This window comes from Miscanthus floridulus, chromosome 10 (assembly GCF_019320115.1).
Source record: "Miscanthus floridulus cultivar M001 chromosome 10, ASM1932011v1, whole genome shotgun sequence".
Taxonomy (NCBI): Eukaryota; Viridiplantae; Streptophyta; class Magnoliopsida; order Poales; family Poaceae; genus Miscanthus; species Miscanthus floridulus.
Window position 1 is genome coordinate 27,064,493 of NC_089589.1, and position 14,552 is coordinate 27,079,044.

Consider the following 14,552-nt stretch of genomic DNA (forward strand, 5'->3'; position numbering starts at 1 on the left):
TGGCAAAACTGGCTCTAATTACCTTCTTAGTTTAATTTGTGCAACGGCCCTATCAACCTGAAGGGAATCGGATCCTTGGCCATCCTTTGCTTTTTCCTAACGGCGTTGCCTACTTGTTGCGTTTCTCAGGGCAATAGGGCATCTCTAGTTAGTTGTACGTACTCCTACAGCATTTTGCTCTGCATTGCACGGGACCAACATGCTTCGGATGGTTCCCTACGCGGCCTAAGGGCACTCACAATGTAGACTCTACCATAGAGTCTAAGTCATTTATTACTTCGAAGATATCATAGACTTGGAGTCTAAATAAGACTTGGAGTCTAGTTTTTTCTCCCTCTCTCTTCAATAAATAGACTGCCACATCAGCAAAGTATAATAAATAGGAGGATAATAAATAGACTTAGACTCCATAGTAGAGTCTGCATTGTGAGTGCCCTAAAGCAACGTGCTTTCAGATGCTCAAAAGCACACGACCAGCTTGTATAAATTCCTTGCTTCTCGCTGCAACATATGCTTTGCCGTTTCCAATTCCAGTGGACAAAAGCAAAAGCCCTCACACGACATCAGGATGGATCGCTGCAACATGCTTCCAACGCCGCGGCCTAAAGCAAAAGCACTCAGGATACATTCCTTCCTGGGCGACCCGGGCCCTCGTGTCTTCGTGCCGCTGCAAAATGTATCCCTTGCTTGCTTCCAGGTGGATACAAGCGTCCTCTCCCCTCCGTCGTAGGCAGTGTGTGTATAAAGCATGCGGGCCTCCTCTGCTTCTACGCGCTTCTCTATCCCCATCATCTGGCTCTCATTCATTCATGTCACACACATCACTGTTCTGCTGATCGATCCGTCCACTCTCGTCTCCGGGCGCGAGAGCCTCGGATCGGAAGGAGCCAGCTGCGAGCTTGCGAACTCGTCGATCGTCTTGCAGTCCTGCTCGGTAACTGTACGCACTTTGCTCGATCTGTCTGTTTTTCTTTTATTTGAAATAATGAAAAAGAATGACCCTCCCTTAGAGGTCGTATTCAGCCAACCAACCACTGACGAATAATAAGCCATTCGTATTTGCAGAGTTGATTGCATCCATTCGTTGTGATTCAAACCCAACTTTCATTTTTTGTTTGGCGAAGATACCCATCATCGTGGTCTTGATCGGTAACTGTGTAAGCAGTAAGCACCCAATATTGATTCAGCACTTCTCCTCGAGCTGTTTCTTTTTCTTTTATTTCAAATATTCACCCTCCTTAGAGATCGCATAGAACGAACCACTGACGAATAAGCCATTCTTATTTGCAGAGCTGATTGCAGCCATTCGTTTTGATTCAAACCCCATCTTTAACTTCTTCCGTATTTGTTCGGCGAAGATACCCATCATCGTGGTTTCCAGTTATACAAAAATTGTATGTCGCCCCCTTCCTCTCTTCCGTTTTGGTTTTGCTTCATTCATCTGCTTCATCTGTTGATCCAATCATCCCCTCTGTCGATCTATTCTCAGGGCGCACAGGTCCGATCGGTGCCAGGTGACAGCTGCCAGCGAGCGAGCTCGTCGATCATCTTGTTCTGTAATTGTAAGCACTCCATATTCAGCACTTGTCGATCTGTTTCTTTTTAAAAAAACAAAAATAATCTTAACTAGTCCCTAGAGGTCGCATTGGACCAGCCACCGATCATTTTTTTTAGATATAATGGGCAGATCATAAGCTATTCGTAATTTCAGAGTTGATTGCAACCATCTGTTGTAATTCAAACCCAACCTATATATATATATATATATATATATATATATATATATATATATATATATATATATCGTCGTGGTTTCCGGTTATACAAAAGTTCCATGTTGTCCCCATCTCTGTTCCCTTATGGTGTGGTTGCTTCATCAGTTGATATTTATAAGGATTTTTGTCCACGGGACACTCAGAAAAAGTGGATTTGCGCACAGCGCATTGTACTCAATGAATTAGTCACAAACACGTTGCGAAAACATTAGTTTTGTCCATGACACACCTTGCTCAGTCAAAGGACCATATTGCCCTTGACACTCTCTTCCCTTCGACTCATTTCCACATTGGACAATGTTTGTGGCTAAAACTGGCAATGATATCACTGTCAGTTTGAGCTATGAACCGGCAATGATATTGGGTCATCACTGCGATTTTTAGCTAAAAGCACCAGTCATATTATCACTACCAGTTCATGGCTTGATTCGGCAGTGATATGAACTTAGTAACTTTCTCATATGATGTCTGATGAAGACTATACCAAAGTTGTAGTACTCGACAAGATCTACAACTTTTTAGTACAAACTTTTTTGATTTGAGATCATTTGAATGTCTAAATATACACCACAAGATTTTATAGAGTTAATATCAAAGGAGTCCATATGCTCTATAGTCACAAGTGAGTGTGTAGTGGTAGTTAAAGATTTCGGATGAAGAAACGACCAAATCAAAAGTTGTAGACCTTGAAAAGTTATGCAACTTTGTAGATCAAAACTTTTTTATTTAAAGTCGTTATGATGTCTCTCTATTTGGTTTGCAAGATTTCATAGAAGTTAATAACAAAGCAATCCATATGTTCTATAGTCACAAGTGGGTGTGTAGTTGTAGTTAAGGATATCGGATGGAGAAGCGACCAAAACAAAAGTTGTAGATCTCGAAGAGCTATGCAACTTTGTAGTTGACAATGTTTTCATTTGAAATCATCTATTCAACAAAAATTATGTTTAATTTCTCAAATTCAAAATTCGAACTTTTTAAATGGCCTCGGATGGAGAAAATCCCAAAACAAAAGTTGTAGATCTTGAAAAGTTATGCACCTTTGTAGTTGACAACTTTTTCATTTGAAATCATCTGTCCAAGGAAAATTACGGTTGAATTTCCTCACATCTGAAATTGAAATTCTTTAAATGACCTCGAATGGAAAAATGACCAAAACCAAAGTTGTAGAACTTGGAAAGTTATAAAACTTTGTAGTTGACAATTTTTCATTTGAATTCACTTCATATCCCAAATACTCATTTCAAAACAATATGACATAAAATGGAGAGGACGAATATCTCAAAAGAACACAAACGTCTTATGGTCTCAAAAAACACAAACATCTTACAGGTGGAGTGGTTAGGGAAAAAATACGCAAAGCCAGAGGTAGGGATTTCGAGCGCTAGAAGTTGATGATGGACAAATTGCAGTAGCCAGCGACGGAGCTAGAAACTTCTAGAGTCTCTCTTTGGTACAAACAAAAAAAATCTCATTGCACTTCGCTGATGGGCCAGGGTGGCCCCCTGTTGTTGCTGGGCGGTGGCATCTGTATTACTGCTCAGCGGCAAAGGAGAGATCTAGTGTGCCTGGTCGAAGCCAACAACACGTTTGTTGGCCACCAGAGGGGGAAAAGGAGATTAGGGACGGAGAAATAAAACGCATGCAAAGGGAATGGAGAGTGGGCCCGTGGGCTAGCTAGTCATTTTATTTGCTTGGGTGTGCTGGAGACACAAAATCATGGTGTGCTACAAACTTCCTTTTATTGTGGACAAAAATCCCTATATATAAACATTCTCCTCTACCTTGTGGTTGTGTGTGTGTGTTTTTATATTTGAAGCTGTTCAGAGTAAAACAAAAAAATTATCTGCCACTACCAGCTCAGTTAACTAGGTGGTCATGCCCAACAATAAATAAAGTCGCCTTCGTTCACAAACTAAAGCAGCCCCAGCATAGCCACCGCAGGCACACCTCACGTCTCCTAGCTCACGCCTCCGTTGCCGGCTAGCCGCAATCCTCGCTATTGGCCCTCAGCCCTTCAGACACCACCTACTCCCACCTCCGCCAGCGTCCGTCAAGCAGAGTAGTAGCCCACACCACACCGAGCCAGAGGCCAGATCCAGGCATCTCCAACCGTGCAACTGCTAGGCAAACCACGCCGGCACTTGGTCAAACGTTACGTACTTCTAGTTCCAGCCATCGCTCAACAGGTCCGTTTCCTTGACGCCGGAACCGAAGGACACACACAGCATTAATTCTCTTTTCCCCGCTGCAAATCAAGGTGCATATGCCTAGTCTTTCCCGGCCCTCTCTATTTTTATTTCCATCTGCTTTCTTTCTTTGTTTCTTTCTTTCTTTCTAGTTTTTGTTGGAGATATTATACTCTTCTTCCACTCACAAATATACTCACACAAGGGTGACGGCTTGAGATTGGTGTAGTTGCTTTCGATTTTTAGGTGCCCAAGTATATAATATTTCAACATCATCCATAGATCAAACTTCATCATATTCTCGTCTGCTAGCTACTCATTAATTTGTTAACTCAGTCATCGTTTTAGCTTGCTACTATGCGCCAGATCTGGTACCAAAAGTACTCAGTTATCATTTCAATGTGATTATTCTAGTACCCATCTACTGTTGCAGTGTTCCCTTTTGAATAATAGTGCCAAGGTTATAGGGGCCTCGGTACTTTTACCATCAAGATTACCTTTCCTTTAAAACAAAACACGTAATTTTTTATCTAATTTCGATTTTGTAGATATCGAAGCAGCAAAAATGACGGTGGTACTGGATGCTTTAGCATCCTACCTCCAAGACATGTTGTTGGAGATCGCTAAAGAAGAGGTGCATCTGCTCTTATGTGTTCCCGATGAGATAAAAAAGATGGGGATGAAGCTTGGGGACCTTAAGAGGTTCCTCGCCGATGCTGACAGGAGGAACATCAGCGACGAGAGTGTGAAATCATGGGTGAGAGAGCTTAGGAATGCCATGTATGATGCTACCAACATCCTTGATTTGTGCCAGCTAAAGGCGATGGAACGGGGTCAAAGTTGTGATATGGGCTGCTTCAATCCCTTGCTCTTTTGTATGAGGAATCCTCTCCATGCTCATGACATCGGTAATCGCTTAAAACGTCTTAATGAGAGGCTAGATGACATTGAGAAGCGTAGCAAAACCTTCAACTTCATTAACCTTGCATCTTATGAGGACAACACGAAAAAGGTAGAATCCTCCCTTCGCGCTAGGCGTGAGACAACAGGGGAGGATGAATTAGGTGTGGTTGGTGAGAAGATTGAGGAGGACACAAGAAATCTTGTGGATTTGCTCACGAAGAAGGACAAAAATGTACATGAACACAAAAGTGTTATGGTTTATGCTATTGTGGGAGTAGGAGGGATTGGCAAAACCACCCTTGCCAAGAAGATCTTTAATCATGACTTTATCAAACAAGAGTTTCAAAAGAGAATATGGTTGAGTGTCAACCAAGAATTTAGCGATGTTGATCTATTAGAGAGAGCTATCACTGAAACACAAGGAAACCATCAAGCACCAAGAAACACAAAGGCCGCACTAGAGCGAACCCTTAAGGAAACCTTGAAGGACTGCAAGACTTTATTGGTGATGGATGATGTCTGGGACCACCATGCATGGGAGGGTGTCCTCAAAACTCCATTATTAAGCGTCCTAGCTCAAGGTAGTTGTGTCCTCGTTACCACAAGACATGACATGGTCGCCAAAGGCATGATGGCGGAGGTGCCCTACCACCATGTCAACAAATTAGAGCAAGAAGATGCCTGGTCTTTGCTCAAGAAGCAGGTTCGTATAAGTTAATTTATAGCTTTATTTTGTTACACATTCATGCATGCGCATTTGCTACACTATTTATTCAGATGTCGGTAATCTTGCGCATTTTCTTCACATTTGCTTTACTATCTATTTATAAAATGGTGTCTTGAGAGGAATCATTTCATTCATCAACCTAAACCTATAAAATGATGTGGCACTCTTAGAAACCACATAAAGAAAATCTACACTAAAGATGCCCTTATGCGCATGGTTGTACAAAATAGTTATTTGTTTTAGCATTAATATTAGAAATCTAGGGTCTGTAAACCACTTTCAAAACACTATACACAAACATTATCACCGCTTGCTTGAAAACCACAATCACCACCGGTTTTGCGATTCGGCGGTGATGCTCACCTTCATCGCCGCCACATTGAAACCGATATTGAAAGTTGAATAAAAAAATAATTAAAAAATACACGTGTCATGTGTGCCTGCGTTCATCCATGATGGTCTACGCTAGCTGCCCCTAGCGGCCAGGATTGTGACATCGAGGTCCATCTCTATGTTGGGCGGCGTCCGCCATGTTGCTGAGGGCCATGGGTGGTGTCTGCCCCCGCGCCGATGGCAGATCCGATCTTAGGGCCGCGGTGCTACAGTGGATAGAGAGGGGGCCGGAGGGAGTGCTGGTGAGGGAGAGAGGGGGCGGAAGGAAGTGCTCGAGTAAGGGAGAGAGAGGTGGTCAGTAGGTGGGGTGTCAGTGAGGGAGTGAGAATGGGCTAGGATTTCTGACCGGCTATATACTCAAAACCGGTTTTCACTGCCACAAATGGTGGTGAAAACCATTTTTATCAACGGTTCAATTACCGGAGGTGATATATTTTTACCGATGTTTCTAATAGAATAAAAATAGTGATGGCGAACTCCATTTCTATAGTACTGAAATGTCATTAAAGAATCATGAACACAGAGCATGATAAAGAACAGGCGAAATAAAAGCCTAAAAGGAATAAGCGTAAACTACAAACAATAATAAAGTTAGTAACATGTAGTAATATTTTTTAAAAAAAAAATCTTACATTACACAAATGACTGTAGGTGCTTGTGAAGTTTCGTAAGAGCTCATGTACAAGCATTATTACATTGTTACTAATACTTGTGGTCGCAACTCTATAGATTTTTTTGAGAGCCTCAACTCTTTAGATGGTCATGAGATTAAGATTTCTAAACTTTTACTCTACTGTATCCTTTCGTTGCAAAGGGCGTCTGGTGCTTAGGTTTAATATCTCCAAGACCAAGTCCCATCCTCCACGGTCTGATAAAGAATCAGCAATTTATAGCCTGTACTATTAAAGCCAATCAGGACTGGACATTACTGTTTAATGATGGGAATGTTAGGCTTTCTCTTGTTGCCTAATTTATTTTGTTCTAAATTTTCAGAAGTCCTATTATTAGGTGATAGGAGTGTAACTTTTTAAATATCTCATCGAGTTAGACATTAAAATAACATATAACATATGTAACTTTTATCCTTTTCTCTAACAACCTTTTCAAACTATTATAATTTTACTAGATCCTGTAAACATGTTAAAATAAAATCAATGATTTAAAGTTCTATTCTGAACATGGCGTAAAAAGTTAGGAAAAGTACTCACGGGGCCTTTGGCATATATCCTGATTGACAGGTTTTACCATAGACACTTGAGTAATTGTCCATGTAACTTGCCTCACTTGTCTCATCTCTAGAATGGTTAAAAAGCTAAGGATACAAGGGATATCACATTAGGCTTACCTGCATCCAAGAGAGTATGAATAAGGGAGAAAAACGTAGCTTCTTCGGGTCAAGATGTGCAGACTTTAATAACCTTTCCAGTTGGATCCTAATAATTGACTTCCGTCCATTCGTTTTTCTACCAGGGGTGTTTGGTCCTTTTATGAATAATCTCATGATAAGTTGCAACGAAATTGAACATATAGTGTCAAATTGGAATCAAAAAATAAACCAAATGTCACAAAGGGACGAATTTATTTTCTAGGATCATATACCCAATCTTTGGGTTTCAAACGAGGACTAGCTTCATGTAGGCTTGTATTGGGACCGATTAGTTAATTACTGAACCATCAGCAGGGACAGATGTTCGTTAAAATAAATCCTCTGGTTTCTCGGGTTCCTTCTTTCACCTTCAACCTGGCCGATTGCAGGACCAATTTCTGACAACATCGTGGTTGTATAGTTTGCATCCTCCATGATCCATGCTATACATTTCGGTTATTAACATAAAGTTGGGTTAATATATCGACCAATCAAACATACATACATTAGGATATTTTTAGTTAATAGATCATCAAGTGCTAAACTGTTACTTAACAAACCACATATAAATGACACTGATAATTTATTTTAAATTACATTACCATGGCATGACAAAAAAAGTTTATAAGTTTTTATTTCAAATAATTTTATAAATTTTGACTCAAATACTATGTCATATCGACACTGGTAATTTAATTTTGATTATTCTATATTTTTATAAAAATAATACTTCTACTACATATACAATTCTTGAATGTAGCAAGTTCAAAATCTTAGGCCCTGTTTGGATGCAGATGTATTTTTGGAGTTTTAGAAAAATACCATGCTTTTATGAAATACTTTGATTTATTAGAGTTGTATGAAGTGTTTTGATGCAACAAATTTTATGGTTTTGAAAACCAGAGTTTTGCTAAATTTGTAGTCTCTTTACAGTTTTATAAACTCATATCTAGACCTCTTTGTTGCTAAATCATGGTTTACCACATCTATAGGTTCTAAAATCGTTGTTTCTTAATACTACGTCTCTTAATGCTACAACATCCAAACATGGCCTTAAGTGCCATAGTGCAGGCTGACATGATAGCTCATACCATTCTTAATAGGCAAGTGGGTAGCATAGGACCTAGCACTACCGCAAACACAGGCCATCATTGTCGGACCATCATTGCTGGTTGCTTTGGAACCGGTAGTGATAGTACAACTGACAGTGATAGATGAACTTTCACGAACGAATCGAACTTTCACGAACGAATCGTGGCTACAAGTGATAGTGACAGGCAGTGTACTATCACTGCTGGTTATAGCCACGAACATGCAGTGAAGGACCACCCGTCTTGGCCGGTCTGTGGCTACAACCAACAGTGATAGGCTATTTTACGAAAAAATAATAACTTTTTCATATGATGTTTGATAAGATAAGCTTTATACGTTCAAAAAGATTTAAAACTTTGTAGCTAACAACTTTTTAATTTAAGATGGTTTACATATCAAAATATTCTATGTAAGTTCACCAATGGGATTTGAGATGGTTATTGATGTCGAATGGAGACAAAGTCAATAGTAGAGCTAGTAGTCGATGAGATCGATCTACAACTTTGCAGTTAACAACCTTTTCATTTGAGATCATTTAAAGTATCAAATATGCAATATAAGATTCAAAATTGTGTAGTTAAAAGAATAGCATCAGTTGTATAGTCACAAGTGTTGTATAGCTCTGCTGGTATAGATGCTCAGGAGAATGTTGAGATCTTGAGTTTAAATACTGTCATTGTCGGTTACTGGCAGTGAAGATGCAGTAATCTGGCATACATTTTGTGCTTTTTTATCACTTATCAGTGTCAGTACTTGGCAGTGAGAAGTAGTCTGGCATACTGTACAACCTTTTTTAATAAAATAAGAAAAAATTAAATAAAAGATACGATAAATACTGGAGTGACTATAAACATCAGGTAGACGAGAGTTGGTAATGATAGTGACTGATGAGAACACTATTCTTGTACACAGTCACAGACGTCACCTAATTGCACCGTAGTGATATACATATACGATGATTTTTCCATCTATTTTAGTGGACTGGTACATGGGTCATACGCTTAGAACGTCGCATGTGAATTTTGCCTCTGCACACACTATTGTTTTTTAGCACTTTATTTTGCTTCCGATTATGACCAAGTGTATTTATATCTACATATTCCATTCAATTAACAAGCTTAAGTTGCTGCTGCAGGTGGTCGGAAACGAAAACAATGACGAACCAAAGGTTGATGCATTGAAGGACATTGGAATGTCGATTATAGCAAAATGTGATGGTTTGCCTCTCGCGGTCAAAGTAATAGGAGGCCTTCTCCGCCAGAAAAACATAAGGCGAAGCGACTGGAAAAATGTCCTAAATGATTCTACATGGTCAGTATCTCAAATGCCTGAAGAGCTAAACTATGCAGTATACCTTAGCTATCAAGATTTGCACCCAAAGTTGCAGTCTTGCTTTCTGCACTACGCCCTCCTCCCCAAGAGCATGGTGTTCTGGGTTGAGCAAGTTGTTGCCATGTGGATTAGTGAAGGATTTGTTCATGGAAACTCAAAAGATTTAGAAGTATTAGGAAAAGAATACTATGACCAATTAATAGCTAGGAACCTTCTAGAGCCAGATCCAAGGTATGTGGACCACGGAGTTTGCAATATGCATGATATTGTTCGTTCATTTGCTCAGTATTTGACTAGAGATGAAGCACTGATAGCAAACAAAAGTGAGGCTGGCCTTATCAACAATATTAATCCACAAAATATTATTCGGATATCACTAAAAACCAATGGATCAGAATCAATTGGGCTAGGGTGGAGTTCTCTGCAAGCACATATATCACTACGAACACTAATTTTTGTTGGGAAAATTAAGATCAACCCAGGTGATTCACTGTCATGTTTTCCAAGTTTGCGGACCCTACATATAGAAGATGCAAATTTTGATGCATTGTCTAAATCATTGGTCCAACTCAAACACTTGAGGTATTTGTCCCTAGTTGGCACTGACACATCTAGGCTGCCAGAAAAAATAGCCAAGATGAAATTATTGCAGTGCATTGACCTTAATAATTGTAAAAGAATGGTGAAGCTTCCTGTGGGCATTGGAAAGTTACGTCAGCTGAGGTATCTAAGCCTTCTTAACTCAGGTATAAACAATATACCCAGGGGTTTCAGTGGCCTAACTAATTTAAGGGTATTGAAGGGGTTTCCTGCCCACGTGGAGGGTGATTGGTGTAGTTTGGAAGAATTAGGACCTCTTAACCGGCTCACGAGTCTTGATATTCGTGGCCTGGAGAATGTATCTTATTCCACATTTGCTATAAAGGTTAAGCTTGGTGAAAAGGTGCACCTCAGCTATCTGTGCTTACAGTGCACTAGTGGACAGGAAGAGCAGCAACACATCGAGAAGGTGTTTGATGAGCTCTGCCCTCCGCCTTGCTTAGAAACTCTAGAAATCGAAGGGTACTTTGGTCAACGACTTCCACGGTGGATGACGTCGACACCTAATGTGCCCCTTGGATGCTTGAGGATTCTAACGATGGAAGACTTGCCTTATTGCGCGGAGCTACCTGACAGCTTGTTCCAGCTCCCCAGCTTGGAGTTCCTACAGATTGAAAGCGCCTCACGCATCAAGCGTGTTGGGCCAGAGTTCTTACTACCACACCATCATGAGCACCCAAGCACTTTGGAAAACTTTGGTTCTGATTTGGAAATTGAGGTGGATGGATGTCCTAGCCTGGAGAGGATCAGTAATCTGCCAAATTTCCATAACCTCGTGATCATAGAGTGCCCAGAGTTAAAGGTACTAGAGGGTTTGCCTGCACTTCAGAAACTCGGACTGGAGGACTACGACATGAAAACACTCCCTGGATACTTGAAGGACGTAAACCCAAGGCATTTGGATCTAGACTGTGATGTCCTGTTGCTCACTTCCATAGCTAAAGGAAAATCTAGCCCTGAGTGGGACAAGTTCAGTCATATCAAGCAGGTCAGGGCATATGCAAATGATGACGACAACAACATTCGAAGGAAGTGGTACGTGAAGTACACGATAGATCCTTTCAGCTTCAAGACAAACATCAGCCCCTCTGCCGACGCTTCAGGTAAATTAACACAACACTGCTGCTTTATATGTTGCGTATACTGAGCACCTTTCTTGCTATTGGAATATCTGGTTACTTGACTAGACGGTCCGTTTCAGGGGATGAAACAGAGGAGTTATTGGACAAAGTGGAGCAAGTTTGAAGAGAATTCATCGTGGAACAACAGACGGAGTAACAATAAAGTATGCATGCTACTCCAAGACTATTATTATTACTACATACGTCTCTAGCACTATTGGACAAAAAGCAGCCGAAGAAGAAGCAATGGAGCCGATTACTACGCTGCGGGTCGTCGTGAGGCAGTCAGATGTTGGACACTGCAAATAAATTCATGGTGACTAGAATGCGATGTGATGTGAATTAGTTTTTTTATTCGAATCTGTGTTACTGTGGATGCAGGTTACCACCTGAGAATACAGAGCCTTGTACATATAATTAAGTTGTGAGTCGTCATGTTACAAAACAAATGTTATGATACAGCTTATTCTGGCTTGCGGATTCATTGTGAGCCTGAAAATGTACGTAGGTTGCCAACTAAATGTTCATATATATGCTGCCAGTGCCATGAGAATGCAGCTTCCTAACGAGGCTCCTTTTATTTTTCAGATATTTAAATTAGTAGCAGTATAAAGGACCGACAGCCGAACAGAACCGAGAGAAAAACCGCACGAACGGAGGGAAACAGCTACCGCGCGGCACTGGGTTGCACGTACCGGGCGGAGATGGAGAGAGGAACAACCAGCGGTGGGTCTGCTCGCCGCCGGCCAGATGCAAGCACCGAAGGAAGTAGAGACAGGGAGGAGACCGACGAGAGGATGGCCACCTGGGCGAGCGCCGCTCGGGCTCTGGGAGCACGCGGCTCCTGCTGCTTGGCGCAGGCCTTCGGCCTCTCTGGGCGAGCACCGGCTCGGGCCTGGTGAGCACGGTGCTGGTGCTCAGTTGCTCGTCTCCCCACACGCAAAAGACGAACAGGAAAAGCAGTGCCTCTGCTACGCACGAACAGGGAGAAAGAGCGACCAGAAAATCAAAAGAAAAACGACCCAAATCTCCATCATTCGTTCCAAAAATTTACAAAGATGGAATTCAACTTGCTACGAATCTATCCTCAAGAAATCATCGCCTGGGATCGACCCAAACTCTGAGAAATTCAGATTGTAGCCAAGAACGAAAATGGAGATAAACGAACAACGCAACAAATTATAAGTGCCCCAGCCATCAAGCATGTTGGGCCAGAGTTCTTACTACCACACCATCATGAGCACCCAAGCGCTTTGGAAAACTTTGGTTCTGATTTGAAAATTCAGGTGGCTGGATGTCCTAGCCTGGAGAGGATCAGCCATCTGCCAAATTTGCCGGACCTCATGATCATAAGATGCCCAGAGTTGAAGGTATTGGAGGGTTTGCCAGCACTTCATAGACTCACACTGGAGGACTACGACATGAAAACACTCCCTGGATACTTGCAGGACGTAAACCCAAGGGATTTGCGTCTACACTGTGACATCTCCCTGCTCGCTTCCATAGCTGAAGGGGAATCTGGCCCTGAGTGGGACAAGTTCTGCCATATCAAGCAGGTCAATGCATATGCAGATGATGATGACAACAACATTCGAAGGAAGTGGTACGTGAAGTACACGAGAGATCCTTTCAGCTTCAAGACAAACATCAGCCCCTCTGCCGACGCTTCAGGTAAATTAACACAACACTGCTGCTTTATACGTTGCATATACTGAGCACCTTTCTTGCTATTGGAATATCTGGTTACTTGACTAGACGGTCCGTTTCAGGGGATGAAACAGAGGAGGTGTTATTGGACAAAGTGGAGCAAGTTTGAAGGGAATTCATCGTGGAACAACAGAGGGAGTAACAATAAAGTATGCATGCTACTCCAAGACTATTACTACGCTGGAATGCCGCTGGAGTGCCGCATGGACAAAAAGCAGCCTTGGAGGCTGGAGCTATCATCGCTTCGGCCGAAGAAGAAGCAATGGAGCCGATTACTACGCTGCGGGTCGTCGTGAGGCAGTCAGATGTTGGACACTGCAAATAAATTCATGGTGACTAGAATGCGATGTGATGTGAATTAATTTTTTTAATCGAATCTGTGTTACTGTGGATGAAGGTTACCACCTGAGAATACAGAGCCTTGTACATATAATTAAGTTGTGAGTCGTCATGTTACAAAACAAATGTTATGATACAGCTTATTCCGGCTTGTGGATTCATTGTGAGCCTGAAAATGTACGTAGGTTGCCAACTAAATGTTCATATATATGCTGCCAGTGCCATGAGAATGCAGCTTCCTAACGAGGCTCCTTTTATTTTTCAGATATTTAAATTAGTAGCAATATAAAGGATCGAAAACGGTGACCAGAGGGGGTGAATGGGAGCCGTAAAATTTCTCTAGAAATATTTGGCCGCTGTGCCCAAATCACCGCCAAACAAACAAACCAAAAGAAATTCCCAAATCTAAAATATCCATACCAACTGGTGACGAGAATACTTAGATAAGTTCCTTGAATCAATGACAGGCACCGGACACCACCGAAGGGCAGCAGACACTGCCGAGCGGTGCACCGCACGATCAGGAGGCGGTGTACACCGAGAGCCGAACAGAACCGAGAGAAAAACCGCACGAACGGAGGGAAACAGCTACCGCACGGCACTAGGTTGCACGTACCGAGCGGAGATGGAGAGATGCAAGCACCGAAGGAAGTAGAGACAGGGAGGAGACCGACGATGGAGATGGAGAGATGCACGTACCGCGGCTCCTGCTGCTTGGCGCAGGCCTTCGGCCTCTCTGGGCGAGCACCGGCTCGGGCCTGGTGAGCACGGTGCTGGTGCTCAGTTGCTCGTCTCCCCACACGCAACAGACGAACAGGAAAAGCAGTGCCTCTGCTAGGCACGAACAGGGACAAAGAGCGACCAGAAAATCAAAAGAAAAACGACCCAAATCTCCCTCATTCGTTCCAAAAATTTACAAAGATGGAATTCAACTTGCTACGAATCTATCCTCAAGAAATCATCGCCTGGGATCGACCCAAACTCTAAGAAATTCAGATTGTAGCCAAG

The 14,552-nt window shown here is 42.0% G+C and overlaps 1 protein-coding gene and 1 long non-coding RNA gene across 2 annotated transcripts; both read left to right on the plus strand.

Moving 5' to 3' along the window:
• Positions 1-801: 801 nt before the first annotated feature.
• Positions 802-1,617, plus strand: LOC136485845 (uncharacterized). Its single transcript, XR_010766576.1, has 4 exons — positions 802-940; positions 1,066-1,164; positions 1,291-1,394; positions 1,490-1,617. It is a non-coding gene; the product is annotated as an uncharacterized lncRNA (long non-coding RNA).
• Positions 1,618-4,529: 2,912 nt separating this feature from the next.
• LOC136488286 (putative disease resistance protein RGA3) lies at positions 4,530-11,891 on the plus strand. Its single transcript, XM_066485273.1, has 4 exons — positions 4,530-5,570; positions 9,581-11,480; positions 11,579-11,616; positions 11,880-11,891. The coding sequence occupies exons 1-4, from the start codon at positions 4,530-4,532 to the stop codon at positions 11,889-11,891; spliced, it is 2,991 nt and encodes a 996-aa protein (XP_066341370.1).
• Positions 11,892-14,552: the final 2,661 nt, after the last annotated feature.